General features: G+C 50.3%; 1 protein-coding gene across 1 annotated transcript; it reads left to right on the top strand.

Moving 5' to 3' along the window:
- Positions 1 to 296: 296 nt before the first annotated feature.
- Positions 297 to 11,098, top strand: LOC119965379 (glutaredoxin domain-containing cysteine-rich protein 2). Its single transcript, XM_038796087.1, has 3 exons — positions 297 to 759; positions 7,712 to 7,903; positions 10,880 to 11,098. The coding sequence occupies exons 1-3, from the start codon at positions 427 to 429 to the stop codon at positions 11,057 to 11,059; spliced, it is 705 nt and encodes a 234-aa protein (XP_038652015.1). The 5' UTR covers positions 297 to 426; the 3' UTR covers positions 11,060 to 11,098.
- The last annotated feature ends 6,170 nt before the right edge of the window (positions 11,099 to 17,268 follow it).

The following is a 17,268-nucleotide window of genomic DNA, read 5'->3' on the forward strand; positions in this document are numbered from 1 at the left end:
AGTGAACAAAGGCTAGTGGAGTCATACAAAACTCAAATCTATGTAAGAATAATGGTGCTGATGCAGCAAGCGCACATAGTTAATGTGCTTCAGCAAAGGACTATTGTTCAGATATATAATTAACAAAATGAATGTAACAGTACAACTCCAACAAAGACTTATTTTAATTGCTGCCTAAGATAAATTGCCCTGCAGTATTGTAGAACCTTACACACTCATGTAATTGTTTAATTAGTTGGTATCAGCCTCATGAAAATGATCTCATCACTGAATTATACATTGCAAAGAAGCGAGAGAGCAGAGGAGGCTTAGTGACAGAACTCTACGTGTATTAGTTCTCTAATCGCAGGCAGATTAAAGCCTTTTAGTTTTTTTTGCGGGGGGGATTCTTCAGGTATTGCTGCAGTCAATTAGCCAAGGTTGTGAATGGAGGAATTCCGTAGTAAAATAAGTAAGAAGCTTGAAGCCAAGCCCAGGAAAGTGAGATTCCGGATCTCCTCCTCTTACAGCGGTCGTGTTCTGAAGCAGGTTTACGAGGATGGATCGGAATCAGAGGAACCTGAGGATGAGGGTCCACGTGGGTCACTGAAAACACAATTGAGGGATGAAGGGTGTGAAATCGGCCGAGCTAAAGCATCATCTTACTCTCCTTCAACACGCTTATTAGCACAAAGAATAAATGTGTTCAGAGATGGAGACAGGTATAACATGACAGGCGGGCAGAACTTATTCGGCAACCTAACAGCAAGCCATTCCAAGGTAAGTTATTCATTACACTATAGACTCCATCAGTTTCTGAATTGGATTTTGGTGCTGCATTTCAAACAGTGTTTTAAAACTAAGAGGCCAGGAATCGTATTGCTGTCTGTCGGTTGCTGGGGATAATGCACTTTTCAGAAGTCTAATTGTGCATTACCACAGGCTTTCCACAAACAAGTTAAGGTGCGGGATTCTATGTCGGCGGAATCTTCCACTTTGCCTGCAGAGCACCCACGCCTGAGGGTTTCCCGACGGTATTGGGATGGCCACAAGGGGAAACTCCATTGGCCAGCGGCGGAAACGAGAATCCCGCTGCCGGCGAGGGTGCGTCGTGCTGGAAAACAGGGTGGGACAGATAATCCCGCCCAAGGAGTTTGTTTCGGCAGGGACTTTTCTTTCTGAATCTATGGTGGCCATTGTCCATTAGATTACCATCCAGTTAATTCTCTAATTTACTCTTAGTAATTAATTCCATTTTAACTAATGGGCCTGTTGTCTTCCTGTCAGCTGGTTTCTACTCCATTAGGACATCCCCAGTTATCATCAATTCCCTCTTTATTAAAATAAATTTAAAGTACCCGATTCATTTTTCCCAATTAAGGGGCAATTTAGCGTGGCCAATCCACCTACCCTGCACATCTTTGGGTTGTGGGGGTGAAACCCATACAGACACGGGGAGAATGTGCAAACTCCACATGGATAGTGACCCAGAGCCGGAATTGAACCTGGGACCTTGGCACCGTGAGGTAGCAGTCCCTCTTTCTGACCGCTAGTGCCACACCAATCTCCCCTTTTGTCTCTTTTAAGACTTCTGGATAAATATCTGTAGTCACCTTTTCTTTTGAGCCATTTATCATTATTTCCTATGTTATTCACCCCTCCATGGACCATTATCACAGAGTCTCTTCATGTACCCTTCTAAACTTCCCTCAATGAGCACTTTTCTTGTTTCAGATTAACAGTTCACCATCCTGTAGGTTTTTGCTTTGTGGCATACACAGCTACCCACTTGCTTGTGTTAAGGGTCCCCATACAGCTACATTTAATATCTTTGGTTTTTTTCAGTCTAATAAGCTGGCGACCTGTACGTGGGCAATGTTGGTCTCTTTGTTTCAAGACATGCACAGGGCCTGAAGCATCTTATTCTATGCTCCTTTTGTTTTGCCATCTGTGGCTGTCCTTTTGTGCCAGTTATCGGAAGAGGTAAACATAGGAACTGGAAGAGAGCATTTAGCGCTCCAAGCTCTTCCATCGTCCAATGCGGGTAACCTAACTCCATAAAACTCCTTTGAAATGAAAACTGAAATGAAAATCGCTTATTGTCACAAGTAGGCTTCAATGAAGTTACTGTGAAAAGCCCCTAGTCGCCACATTCTGGCACCTGTTCAGGGAGGCTGGTACGGGAATTGAACCGTGCTGCTGGCCTGCCTTGGTCTGCTTTAAAAGCCAGCGATTTAGCCCAGTGTGCTAAACCAGCGTCCCATATCCATCATACCTTTAGTTTTTTAAAAATAAATTTAGAGTACCCAATGCATTTTTTCCAATTATCCTCCACATCTTTGGGCTGTGGGAGCAAAACTCATGCAAACACAGGGAGAATGTGCAAACTCCACACGGACAATGAACTGGGGCCGAGATCGAACCCGGGTCCTCGGCACCGTAAGGCGGCAGTGCTAATCACTGCGCCAACGTGCTGCACTCGTATCTTTAGTTAACAAAATGTTCTCAATCTCAACTTTAAAATTTAAGGTTGACCCAGCACTTCTACCAACTTTAGGATGTTGAAGGTTTCTTAACTGCATTCCGCAAAGACAATGGGCGGGTTTCTCTGTTTTTGAGACTGGGGCGGGATTCTCCGAATTTGAGCCTAAGAGCGGAGGATCTGTGGCGTTTTACGTGAAATAAAATTGGCGGCGCCCCCTCACCGATCGTGCGACTGGTGAGGGGCTAGCAGCCGCGTGGCGTAAAACTCCCGGCTCCCACGATATAAATGGGCAGAGAATGTTCGGGTCCATAGCCACGCATGCACACGCCGATGACCTGCAGCGGTTGCACCGTAAATCATGGCGCCAGCCTTGTGCGGACCCAGCATGCCAGATGGTGCCCACCTGGCCATCCCCCCTGGCCACCCCCAACAAGTCCCCCCAGCCCTTGCGGAAGTCCCCACTGGCCAGCAGCACAGCTCCCGTCCGACTGTGACAGCGCTGGACACAGTCCGCAGCCACACACCGGGTTCCTGACCGCTCAGGCCACACGTCAACCGCACGGTTGGGGACTTGGCCCATCGGGGGCGGAACATTGAGGGAGGGCGTGTCCTCGGCATACAGTGCGCGACATGATGATGCCATTTCGAAAGCGGCGGAGCATCCAAAACCTGTGTCAAACAGGCAGCACCCCTGATTTCGGCATCGAAAGGGATTCTCCGCCCGATTGCCGATTACAAAATCGCTGTCGGGGAACGGAGAATCCCGCCCCAAGTGTTGATGCCAATGCAGAATTTGTGGAATTTCCCTACAGAAAAATTGGCACCACACCTGGCCCGATTCTGCTACCATTAAGAGACTGGCACCGGTGCCGCGTGGAATATAATCGATTCCAAAGAAAAATGGTGCGGGATTCGCCAGGTCTGTGATTGACACTCGGGAGGCTGACAAGCTGCAGTTGCACATACACATTACAAACCCCCACACACCATCCCAGCTAAAAAGATGGCACTGTTTGTGCTGGAGTGCACCCATATAGCTGATGGTCGACTGGGGCGAGAGGGCTCCCCCCTGGGTGGACACCTAAACAACCCGTGGCACCAAGTCCAAAGTGGGCTGTTAACAGTGTGCAGAGCTGTATGGATGCTTTGCCAGCTGCAGCAATGGTGTTCCATGCCCGTCCAGCCTGACCCCACAGCCCACCTCCTGGCCACCCCACATTACTACCCCCGGTTCTGGCAGAAGCTCCTTGGCCAACTGTCTGCAAACTGTGGCGATGTTGAACAGAGGCAGAGAATTGCAGAGGCCCCGGAGACTACCGGGCCGGGCCGTTAATGATATGCAATCGGTGCCTACTGTACATGCGTTCCAGAATGCATTGATGTCACTGTCGAGGTGTTGGAGCATTGCAATATGGTGACAAATCGGCACCTGCCACGATTTTGGTGTTGGAACCGATTCTCCGCCCAATCACCTTTCCCGATTACAGCATTGGCTCACACACAATCCCGGCCTAAGTGTTGACACCGGGACTGATTCAGTGGACTTCCATGACCATTAAAGAGGTGCCTGTCCCGAAGCAATTCATGATCCGTTAATGGGCTAGTACCGGCGTCACGTGGAACTCGAGTGATTCCAATGACAAACGGTGTCTGATTCACCAGAGCCGGGATTGCCACCCGAGAGGCTGACGAGCTGCAGCTGCACATCAGCACTCCACAGCCCACACACAATCATCCCAACCAACATGATGGCAGGACGAAGAGTGGCACCCCGGTTCGCGGATGCAAAACTGGCGATCCTATTGGACACCGTGGAGGAGAGACGGGCTACCCAACTTCCCTGGGTGGGAAGGCAGCTGCCTTCCGCCGCCATACACCATAGGGGGCAGAGGTCGTGAGCGCCGTGAGCCCAACACCACCCGCACACCCCCAACCCACCATCACCACCTCACCATCTCCACGCCACCCCACCATCCCCACACCACCCCCTACCCCCACACCACCCCCTACCCCCACACCACCCCCACACCACGCCCTGCCCCACACCACACCCTACCTTCACACCACCCCACTGCCCCTCACCACCCCACTGCCCCTCACCACCCCACCATCCCCACCAACCCCACACCATCCCACCGTCCCCACTACCCCTCACCACCCCACCATCCCCATACCACCCCACCCCACTACCCCACACAATCCCATCCCTCCACACCACACCCTACCCTCACACCACATCCTACCCCACACCACCCCACTCTCCCCACCCTGCCCCACTACCCCACACCACCCCACTACCCCACACCATCCCCTGCCTCCAAACCACATCCTACCTCCACACCACTCCACTATCCCTACACCACCCCCTACCCCCACACAACCCATTACCCCCCACTCCACCCCCCACCCCCACACCACCGCAACCCATGATCCAACCGTGCAGGATGCCCTGGGGATTTGGCGGGCCATTCTGAAGTCGCCCAATCCCAGCCACAACTCCGAGACAGTAGCGGCAACAAGGCAGGCCCTTCCAGTGTCCCCCCCCCCCCCCAATCCCAACCCCCTGCCCACTGGTCCTGCTCGTACAGCCTCATTGCATCCCCCAGGCCCGCAGCCGGTAGGCTGAAGGCCACCATTCCTGGTTGAATTCTGAAATCCATTGTCTGCAGGGAGTAAAAGGCAGACATGTTAGCTTGGTGCGTATCCCTATGCCCAACCAAGGTACAATAGGCTACACGGTGACCTGGACTGCATTGCAGTCCCTGCTCCTGCATGTCCCTCCTCTCCCATCCCCATCACCTGCCCTTCCCCCTGGCATTCTGCCCTTTGCACCTCAACCCTGGTCCCATCGGTGCCCGGCACCATGCTGGATCCTGGCCTGAGCACCGATCCCTGCCAGCAGGGGTGCTGGTGGCTGGCACTACCCGTGCCAACGGTTTGCTCTGCAGCCCCCGTCCAGCGCCATTCTGTAGGGGCTACCATAAGTGTTGCCCTTGGGTGTGTCATGTGATGCCCTGCTGGTGGGTGGTGTCCGATTGTGGGTAGGGGGTGAGTGTTTGTGAGGTGGAGATGAGTTGGAGCGAGGTGTTGGGTGCGAGGGGGGGGGGGGGGTGGAGGGGGGTGTTGGTGGAGTGGAGCGAAGGGCTGGTGTGGGGGGTGGGGTGGGTCCGTCCATGCGGCTGGTGTCACTCTGCACATAAGCGGGCCATGGTGGGCAGCCAGAGGGGTGAGCAGCAAAATGGCTGCCTTGAAAGCCGCTGCAATGGCGACCCGTGCCGGAACACCACCCTGGTGCTTGGGGTCAACCCGGCACCACGGCCCTTCTCCTGGATGCTCCTCTCCCAGCTGGAAGTGCCAGCAGCAGGACCTGCTGCCCACGGTCGCACCTCTGAGAACATGTCCTACCTCTCTCTGTTTTCCCAATTTCTAAAACCACAGGTATAACTCACTGTCGGTAATTCCTTCTGACGGAGGCGGAGCATCACGGAAGCCCCGGAGAATACCGGATCGGGCTCGTTAATGATATGCCAATGCCGTTTACTCTACGTGCGGAGTAGAATGCATTGACACTGCTGTCGAGGCACTGGAGCATGGCATCCCGTCGGGTGCCCGGCGCAGCCACGATTTTCAACTCACGTGCGATTCTCCGCCCAGTCGCGTTTTGCGATTCCGCCTTCGCTGGACGGAGAATCCCATCCTTTGTAAATATTAGGTTATGTTCCCTATTTTACTGCGCAGTGATACTTTATCACTATCTACCCAATCAATCCCACAGAATATCTTGCAAACTTCAATTCAATCACCTTTAATCATTTAAGATCCACAGAATACAGCCCTAATTTGTGTATTCTCATCTTGTAATTTTACGCTTGAAGTCTAGGTATCATTCCAGTAAATTGAAACTGATTCAATCCAGGAGCAATATATCCGACCTGAGGTGTGATGCTCAGAGCAGCAGGCAGTATTTCAGCTGTGGCCTAACCATCGCTTTATCTCAAGCTCAAGCAAGAGTTTTATCCCCTTGCATCTGGTTTACTCATGTCCTTTAGGGAAGGAAATCTACTGTCCTTACCTGGTCTGGCCTACATGTGACTTCAGACCCACAGCAATGTGGTTGACTCTTAAATGCCCTCTGAACAAGGGCAATTAGGGATGGACAATAAACGCTGATCTAACCTCTCATGAACGAATAAGTCAAGTGTTTGAGTTCTCTAGATATACAGGACAGCATTCCATTGAACATACAGTGCAGAAGGAGGCCATTTGGCCCATTGAGTCTGCACCTACCTACTTAAGCCCTCACTTCCACCCTATCCCCTAACCCCTAACCCAATGACACATCCTAACCTTTTTGGACACTAAGGGGCAATTTTATGATGGCCAATCCACCTAGCCTGCATGCCTTTGGCCTGTGGTAGAAAACCGGAGCACCCGGAGGAAACCAAGCAGACACGGGGAGAACGTGCAGACTTTGCACAGACAGTGACCCAAGCTGGGAATCGAACCTGGGACCTTGGCGCTGTGAAGCCACAGTGCTAACCACTATGCTATTGTGCTGCCCGCGTGTACTTGTCCATGATATTTTAATGGTGTCTGTACATGAACCTATGAACAATCAGTGTCCATTTGAGTTTCATTGCCCTGTAAAATATTCTGAAAAGTCTTTTTGTATGCAATGAGTGCTGAGGAAATAAAAGCTGTTGCTGTTGACTGAAGTCATATCGCCTGATATAAATAGTTATGTAAAAAGTTCTGAGCTTAGTTTGAAAATTGCAGTGAACAATCTTATATGAATGCTTTTGCATATTTATCTCAAGTTCTCGCTGTTATTTAGAGAGAGGCTATAAATTACAGTATTGGTTTTGAAAGGATTCACTTCTCCATTACGAAGTGGGGAAAGGAATTTGAAACCAATGCACCAAGCATTAAACACCACACAGTAATTATAAGTTTTCATTTGTATTAGTAACATTTGTATGCGCGTGCATAATTTTTCAGCATGGTTCAGTCAAATTGGTTTCAGCTATCTAGTTGATGCGTAACTATTACTCATGTACCTTTATCAATATACAGTGCTTTCCAGTTGAAAGTGTCACAAATGAGAATTTAATTTACACTCTTGCATTCAGTCATTTGGTCGTACAGAACTTGAGTATTATTGATGTTCAGCAATCTTACATTTATTAAATATTGTCAGTGCTGGTGTAATATCTGTATGAATCACGCAGTGCATCTCTGTATTCCTAGCCATCAACGGTACTTAATTTCGGGAAAATTATCATCTACACCAGCAATCTAAGGATCATAAAGGCACCACTGACTCAGAAACAGATCTTAAGTAAGCTTCTCCAAACCCAGTTGATGTCTGAAAATACGGCAAACCTAGATCGCATGGGAGAGGCTGAAGAAAACAGTGACAAGCAATTGGGGACAGCTGAGGTACTTTATACATTTTTAATTATTTAAATTAGGAAAAAAGCTCTGAATTTAAATTGCTCACAGTTAATGATCAAAATACAATCAACCCCTTTGAAAGATTTCTGTGTTCAAAGGCTTAAAGATCTTTGGATCGTATCAACTTTGATGTTAGTTTTATATTCCTCTATTATACATATTTAAAACACTCACTACTTGTTCAAAATATTTACTCACAGGGACTAATTGATTCTTCACATGCTCCTCCACTGTGGGTATTAGAATAACAGGTCTTGTAACTTGAAACTGCATTTGGTGATAATTTAATTGGTATGGATTTGATCCCTCCGTCTGAAGTAAGTAATTAAATGACCTGCCCAAATTAAGATTCTACTTGAGTTGAATACCAACTTCTCATAAAAAATTGATCACTGTATGATTTTTAGCTTTTTATTCCTTGTCAACTGTCAACTTGTTTGAATCCTCAAAGCAATCCTCTCAATTCTCTGTTTCAACCACAACATTATCCACAAGAAAGTTTCATACCTAAGAGACAAATCAATTTTTGTCATGATATTGAATAGGATTTTAAACTCACGGTCATTGATTGCTGTAAAATCCTTTCTTGGAACTTACAAAGTGCAACATTGGCTCAAATATTTCTTTGCCCTTTTTGTCTTTTTAACCCGAGATCCATAGAATTCCAACAGTGCAGAAGGAGTCCATTCAGCCCATTGTGTCTGCATTGTCTGTGAAAGAGCACCCGACATCGGCCCACTCCTCTGCCCTATGCCGTAAATCCTTAACCCCACCTAACTTTCACATGTTTGGACACTAAGGGGAAATTTAACATAACCAATCCACCTAAGCTGCACATCTTTGGACTGCGGGAGGAAACTGGAGCACCCGGAGGAAACCACGCAGACGTGGAGAGAACGTGCAGACTCCGAACAGACATTGACTTAAGCCGGGAATCGAACCTGGGACCCTGGAACTGTGACACAACTGTACTAACCACTGTGCTACTGTGCTGCCCCTAGTCCCAGTATCACAGGCCTGTCTTTACAACTGCAGCTTCCCAAGCCAGGCGTCATCGTGGTCAATCTTCATTGGACATTTTGGCTCTAATGCCCTTGGCTGGTTTAGCTCACTCAGCTAAATCGCTGACTTTTAAAGCAGACCAAGCAGGCCAGCAGCATGGTTCGATTCCCATACCAGCCTCCCCGGACTTGCGCCAGAATGTGGCAACTAGGGGCTTTTCACAATAACTTCATTGAAGTCTACTCGTGACAATAAGCGATTTTCATTTCATTTCATTATAACATGGAAAAACACACATAACTCCAACCTTTAAGGATCAGTTGTTAGTGATCTAATTTTAACCAGTACTTCAAATTCCACAGAATTCTTCTTCCAATGTACTTCAGAGAAGATGAACAGAAGATGAAAGTGGTATAATTGGATAACATCTTTTAGAACGATGGCAGTGAGTTATAACACTAAAACTGGACAAATCATGATGTCAGCTGGTGGTGTTATTATGGGATGGATTCTCCGGGACCCCAGCTGTGTGTTTCCCGACAGCATGCCGTTCGCTGCTGGCGGAATTCTCTATTCCACCGCTTGTTAATGAAGTTTCCCATTGAATCTGCCCCAAGCTGCCAGAAATCCTTAACCCCACCTAACTTTCACATGTTTGGACACTAAGGGGAAATTTAACTTGACCAATCCACCTAACCTGCACATCTTTGGACTGTGGGAGGAAACCCACGCACACATGGGGAGAACGTGCAGACTCTGCACAGACAATGACCCAAGCCAGGAATCGAGGAAGCCCTGCTGTCGGGAACAGAGAGTCCCGGCTTGGGTCACTGTCTGCGAAGAGTCTAAATGTTCTCCCCGTGTCTGCGTGGGTTTCCACCGGGTGCTCTGGTTTCAACCACAGTCCAAAGATGTGCCAGTTATGTGGATTGGCCACGCTAAATTGCCCTTAGTGTCCCAAAACAGAATGTTAGGTGGGGTTATGTGGATAGAGTGGAGAAATGGGCTTAATCATAGAATCATAGAATTTACAGTGCAGAAGAAGGCCATTCGACCCATCGAGTCTGCACCAGCTCTTTGAAAGAGCACTCTACCCAAGCCCACACCTCCACCCTATCCCCATAACCCAGTAAACCCACCCAACACTAAGGACAATTTTGGACACTAAAGGCAATTTAGCATGGTCAATCCACCGAACCTGCACATCTTTGGACTGTGGGACGAAACCCACGGACACATGGGGAGAACGTACAGACTCTGCACAGACAGTGACCCAAGCCGGGAATCGAACCTGGGACCCTGGAGCAGTGAAGTAATTGTGATAACCACTATGCTACCGTGCTGCCCTTAAGTAGGGTGCTCGTTCCAAGGGCCGGTGCAGACTTGATGGGCCAAATGGCCTCCTTCTGCAAATTCTATGATTCGAACAGAAGGTTCCTTTTCTCAAGTTGTTTTCTCCATGGTCTCCATTGTTCTTCCACTGATGTTGTGGTAGGTGAGATAGAGAAACCTTGCTGGGGCTCCCAGATTCACGGTGCTCTCTGCCTTATGATAATATTAAAACAGAAAGTGTTGGAAATGCTCAGCAAAGCAGGCAGTGCCTGTTGAGAGAGAACAGTTTCAGGTCAATGACCTTTCATCGCGTCTGTCAAGTTGAGGGAATCATGTTTTCAGGGAATGAAACCCCCATATGGATACGCAGCGGCTAAAGAACAAATGCTTCTCCACATGGAAGGAGCAACGATAGGAAGGAAACGCATTTTAAGGATATTCTAGAGTAACTCTGTGTAGCTCGTTTTTGAGCAACATTTTTATCACCTTCTGGCCAGCCCATGGTACAAGGCAATGGCATGGAGAGACGTAAAAAAAGAAGAAATGGAAAACGTGAACACATTATAAACAGATATCCACGTGTAATAAATTCCTGTCAGTCTGATTCCTGGTTTAACTCTATTTCAGGTAGGTGAATCGGAGCCCGCATGCCTACAGTGCGATGGGGCAGGATGTGTCCCCTGCTGTTTGTGCCATGGAAGCAAACTCTCAATGTTTGCCAACCGATTCAAGGAGTCATTCCGAGCCATACGATGCCCAGGATGCAATGAGAATGGAGTACAGCCTTGCCAGACCTGTGCTCATTGAAAGTCTTCATACATTCAATAAACTTGATGATGACTAAAATCCTAACCTCTGTTTGTGAACTTACAGTCCCATACTAAACCTTTGTTATAAAGTGTCAGATTTGTGGGAGTGACGGTGGGGAATGGTTGGAGGGGGTTGTGGGCTGGTTGGGGACAAAGGACCTGATCCCTTTTTCATCCAGCTAGATGGATATTTGAAGAGGGAGAACATGAGGAAGGGGGCAACCGTCCATTTAAACAATGGACATTCGAACAAGTGGCCTCTACTGACCAGAAATAAGTGAGAACATAAGAATTAGGAGCAGGAGTCGGCCATCTGGCCCCTCGAGCCTGCTCCGCCATTCAATGAGATCATGGCTGATCTTTTGTGGACTCAGCTCCACTTTCCGGCCTGAACACCACAACCCTTAATCCCTTTACTCTTCAAAAAACTATCTATCTTTATCTTAAAAACATTTAATGAAGGAGCCTCAACAGCTTCACAAGGCAAGGAATTCCATAGATTCACAGCCCTTTGGGTGAAAAAGTTCCTCCTAAACTCAGTCCTAAATCTACTTCCCCTTATTTTGAGGCTATGCCCCCCAGTTCTGCTTTCACCCACCAGTGGAAACAACCTGCCCGCATCTATCCTATCTATTCCCTTCATAATTTTATATGTTTCTATAAGCTCCCCCCTCATCCTTCTAAAGTCCAACGAGTACAGTCCCAGTCTACTCAACCTCTCCTCATAATCCAGCTTCAGCTCTGGGATTAACCTCGTGAATCTCCTCTGCACACTTCCAGTGCCAGTACTTCCTTTCTCAGGTAAGGAGACCAAAACTGAACACAATACTCCAGGTGTGGCCTCTAGCAATGAAGGACAAAATTCCATTTGCCTTTAAAAAAAAAATTTTTATTCAAATTTTCCAACAACAAATGTTATCCCAACAATAAAAAGAGAAAAACAAAACCCCTTCCCCCCAATACAAGACAATAAATTAACAACAAGAAAGAGTAATAAACATAGAACCATAAGAACAAACCCCCATACCGAACCCCCCCCCCCCCCCCGACCCCCCCCCCCCCGTCCAGTTCTCTCCCCCCCCCGGTTGCTGCTGAAGTTGACCACCCTCTAATGCTCCGCCAGGAAATCTAGAAAAGGTTGCCACCGCCGGAAGAACCCCTGCACCGACCCCCTCAGGACAAATCTGACCCTCTCCAGTTTAATGAACCCAGCCATGTCGCTGACCCAGGGTTCTGGGCTCGGGGGCTTCGCGTCCCTCCACTGCAAAATAATCCTTCGCCGGGCTACTAGGGATGCAAAGGCCAGAATACCGGCCTCTCTCGCCTCCTGTACTCCCGGCTCCGATGCTACCCCAAAAATAGCGAGCCCCCAGCCCCGTTCCACCCTGGAACCAACCACCCTGGACAAGGTCCCCGCCACCCCCTTCCAGAAACCCTCCAACGCCAGACACGCCCAGAACATGTGGGTGTGATTCGCTCTTCTCCCCGAACACCTGCCATACCTGTCCTCACCCCCAAAGAACCGGCTCAGCCTAGTCCCAGTCATATGCGTCCTATGCAACACCTTTAGCTGAATTAGACTAAGCTGTGCGCAAGAAGAAGAGGAATTCACCCTCCTCAGGGCATCTGCCCATGTCCCCTCTTCCATCTCCTCCCCCAACTCCTCCTCCCACTTCACTTTCAGCTCCTCCACCGAGGCCACCTCCCCTCTGCATCACCTGATAAATTGCAGAGATCCTACCCTCGCCGACCCACGTCCCCGAGAGCACCCTGTCCTGAACCCCCTTTGGCGGCAATAACGAAACTCCGCTACCTGCCGCCTAACAAACGCCCTAATCAGCATGTACCTAAAAGAATTCCCTGGGGGTAGACCCCACTTCCCTCCCAATCCCTCTAAGGTCGCAAACTTCTCGTCTAGGAAGAAGTCCCCCATCCGGCTGATACCTGCCCTGTGCCAACTCAAAAACCCTCCAAGTATCGTCTCTGGTACAAACCGGTGGTTTCCCCGTATCGGGGACCAAACCGAGGCCTTCACCTCCCCCCTATGCCTCCTCCACTGCCCCCAGATTTTGAGGGTAGCTACAACTACTGGACTCGAAGAGTCCCTTGCCGGGGGTAGAGGCAGCGGGGCCGTCACCAGCGCCTCTAAACTCGTGCCCATACAGGACGCCGCCTCCATCCTCTTCCATGCGGCTCCCTCCCCCTCCAACACCCACCTACGAATCATTGCCATCTTCGCAGCCCAGTAATACCCACACAGGTTGGGCAGCGCCAGTCCACCCACCTCTCTGCCTCGCTCCAAGAATACCCTCCTCACCCTCGTGGTCTTCTGCGCCCACACGAACCCCGTAATGCTACTGTTAACCCTCCTAAAGAAAGCCTTCGGAATCATAATGGGTAAACACTGGAAGAGAAACAAAAACCTCAGGAGCACCGTCATCTTAACCGACTGGACCCTGCCCGCCAGGGAAAGTGGCAACACATGCCACCTCTTGAACTCCTCCTCCATCTGCTCCACCAGCCTCGTGAAGTTTAACCTATGCAGGGCCCCCCAGCTCCTGGCTATCTGGACTCCCAGGTACCTGAAGCTCCTCTCTGCCCTTTTCAGCGGGAGCTCCCCTATCTCTTTCTCCTGGTCCCCCATATGCACCACAAACAGCTCACTCTTCCCCACATTGAGCTTATAGCCAGAGAAGTCTCCGAACTCCCCCAGTATCCTCATCGACTCTGGCATCCCCCCCCCGCCGGATCCGCAATGTACAGCAGTAAATCGTCCGCGTACAGCGACAGCCGCTACCCCCCCCCCCCCCCCCCCCCTCACGATCCCCCTCCAGTTCCTCGATTCCCTCAGTGCCATGGCCAGGGTTTCAATCGCCAACTCGAAGAGCAAGGGGAGACAAGGGGCACCCCTGCCTCGTCCCCCGGGACAGCCGAAAGTCCTCCGCCCTCCTCCCATTTGTCACCATGCTCGCCACCGGAGCACTATACAACAGCCTCACCCACCTAATGATTCCCTCACCAAACCCAAATCTCCTCAACACCTCCCACAGGTAGCTCCACTCCACTCTGTCAAAAGCTTTCTCCGCATCCATCAATGCCACTATTTCCGCCTCCCCGTCCACCGCCGACATCATTATGACGTTAAGAAGCCGCCGCACATTGACATTCAGCTGCCTCCCCTTCACAAAACCCGTTTGGTCCTCGTGAATGACCTGCGGGACCACATCCTCCACCCTCCTGGCCAGTATGTTGGCCAGCAGCTTCGCGTCCACATTGAGGAGCGAGATCGGCCTGTAAGATCCACACTGGAGGGGGTCCTTATCCCGCTTCAAGATCAAAGAAATTAATGCTCTGTACATCGTTGGGGGCAAAGCCCCCTCCTCCCTTGCCTCATTCAGGGTCCGCACTAGCAGCAGGCCGAGCAGGTCTGAGAACTTCTTGTAAAATTCCACCGGGAACCCGTCAGGCCCCGGTGCCTTCCCTGACTGCATACTCCCCAACGCCCCGCTCAGCTCCTCCAACTCGATGGGGGCCCCCAGACCCTCCACCCTCTCCTCCCCTACTCTCGGGAACTCCAGCTTGTCCAAGAAGCGGTCCATCTCACCCTCCTCCCTAGGGGCCACCGACCGGTACAGCATCTCACAAAAGGACCTCAACACCCCGTTAATGCCCCTTGCACTCCGCACCAGGTTCCCTCCTACATCTCTAACTCCTCCTATCTCTCTCGCCGCCTCCCGCATCCGGAGCTGGTGGGCCAGCATCCGACTTGCCTTCTCCCCGTACACATACACCGCCCCCTCCGCCCTCCTCCACTGCGCCTCCGCCTTCCGGGTGGTCAATATGTTGATCTCCGCTTGGAGTCTACGACGCTTCCTCAAAAGCCCCTCTTCCGGGACCTCCGCGTACCTCCTGTCGACCCTTACCATTTCTTCCACCAACCTCTCCCTCTCATTTTTCTCCTCCCTCTCCCTGCCCTAATAGAAATCAGCTCCCCTCTGACCACCACCTTCAACGCCTCCTAGACCACCCCCACCTGCACCTCCCCATTGTCATTAGCTTCCAAGTACCCCTCTACGCACCTATGGACTCGCTCACATACTTCCTCCTCCGAAAGGAGCCCCACGTCTAACCTCCACAGCGGGCGTTGATCTTCCCCTCCCCCAGCTCCAGGTCCACCCAATGCGGAGCGTGGTCCGATATGGCTATCGCCGAGTACTCCGCCCCTACCACTCTCGGGATCAGCGCCCTGGTGAGGACAAAAAAGTCGATCCAGGAGTAAGCCTAGTGGACGTGGGAGAAAAACCTACCTCCCGGCCTCAGAAACCTCCAAGGGTCCACCCCTTCCATTTGGTCCATGAACTCCCTCAACACTGTGGCCGCCGCCGGCCTCTTACCAGTCCTGGGCCTCGAACGATCCAGGGCCGGGTCCAGCACTGTATTAAAATCTCCTCCCAATATCAAGCCCCCCGTCTTCAGGTCTGGAATCCGGCTCAACATGCGCCGCATGAAGCCTGCATCATCCCAATTAGAGGCGTACACATTGACCAGTACCACCCGCTCCCTTGAGGTCTACCGCTCACCATTACGTATTTCCCACAGCTATCCGCCACCATACTCGACGCCACAAACGACAAGCTCTTTCCCACCAAAATCACCACCCCCCCGGTTCCTCGCATCTAACCCCGAATGGAACACTTGTCCAACCCACCCTCTTCCCAGCCTAATCTGATCCGCCACCCAAAGGTGTGTTTCCTGGAGCATAGCCACATCCGCCCCTAGCCCCTTCAAATGCGCCATCACCCGGGCCCGCTTCACCGGTCCATTCAGCCCCCTTACATTCCATGTGACCAGCCGAATCGGGGGGCTATTCCCCCTCCCTCTGCGCCGGTCAACCATAGCTCTCCCTCGGCCCACCAGGTGCCCGCAAAACCCACACGGCTCATTCCCCACGGTGGCAGATCCCCATCATGACCCCCCCTCACCATCTGTTCCCCTTCGGCCCTTCCAGCAGCAACCCGGTACCCCCCCCCCCCCCACTCCCCCCCCATTACCCCCTCCCCCCCAGCTAGGCCCCTCCCTAGGTGCATACCATTTGCCTTCTTAATCACCTGTTGCACCTGTAAACCAACTTTTTGTGACTCATGGACTAGCACACCCAGGTCTCTCTGCACATCAGCATGTTTTAATATTTTGCCATTTAAATAATAATCCCTTTTGCTGTTATTCCTACCAAAATGGATAACCTCACATTTGTCAACATTGTATTCCATCTGCCAGACCCTAGCCCATTCACTTAACCTATCCAAATCCCTCTGCAGACTTCCAGTATCCTCTGCACTTTTTGCTTTACCACTCACCTTAGTGTCATCTGCAAACTTGGGCACATTGTCCTTGGTCCCCAACTCCAAATCATCTATGTAAATTGTGAACAATTATGGGCCCAACACTTATCCCTGAGGGACACCACTAGCTACTGATTGCCAACCAGAGAAACACCCATTAATCCCCACTCTTTGCTTTCTATTAATTAACCAATCCTCTATCCATGCTACTACTTTACCCTTAATGCCATGCAACTTTATCTTATGCAGCAACCTTTTGTGTGGCACCTTGTCAAAGGCTTTCTGGAAATCCAGATATACCACATCCATTAGCTCCCCGTTATCTATCACACTGGTAATGTCCTCAAAAAATTCCACTAAATTAGTTAGACATGACCTGCCCGTTATGAACCCATGCTGAGTCTGCCCAATGGGACAATTTCCATCCAGAAGACTCGCTATTTCTTCCTTGATGATAGATTCTAGCATTTTCTTTACTACCGAAGTTAAGCTCACTGGCCTATAATTACCTGCTTTCTGCCTGCCTCCTTTTTTAAACAGTGGTGTCACGTTTGCTAATTTTGAATCCACCGGGACCACCCCAGAGTCTAGTGAATTTTGGTAAATTATTACTAGTGCATTTGCAATTTCCCTAACCATCTCTTTCAGCACTCTGGGATGCATTCCATCAGGGTCAGGAGACTTGTCTACCTTTAGCCCCATTAGCTTGCCCATCACTACCTCCTTCGTGATAACAAGCATCTCAAGGTCCTCACCTGTCATAGCCTCATTTTCATCAGTCACTGGCATGCTATTTGTGTCTTCCACTGTGAAGACCGACCCAAAAAAACTTGTTCAGTTCCTCAGCCATTTCCTCATCTCCCAT

This window comes from Scyliorhinus canicula, chromosome 4, assembly GCF_902713615.1.
Source record: "Scyliorhinus canicula chromosome 4, sScyCan1.1, whole genome shotgun sequence".
Taxonomy (NCBI): Eukaryota; Metazoa; Chordata; class Chondrichthyes; order Carcharhiniformes; family Scyliorhinidae; genus Scyliorhinus; species Scyliorhinus canicula.

Coding starts and splice junctions, on each gene's coding strand:
- LOC119965379 (XM_038796087.1), top strand. CDS start 427: ATGGAGGAATTCCGTAGTAAAATAAGTAAGAAGCTTGAAGCCAAGCCC. Junction 760..7,711: donor TAACAGCAAGCCATTCCAAG/GTAAGTTATTCA, acceptor CTGTATTCCTAG/CCATCAACGGTACTTAATTT. Junction 7,904..10,879: donor AGCAATTGGGGACAGCTGAG/GTACTTTATACA, acceptor ACTCTATTTCAG/GTAGGTGAATCGGAGCCCGC.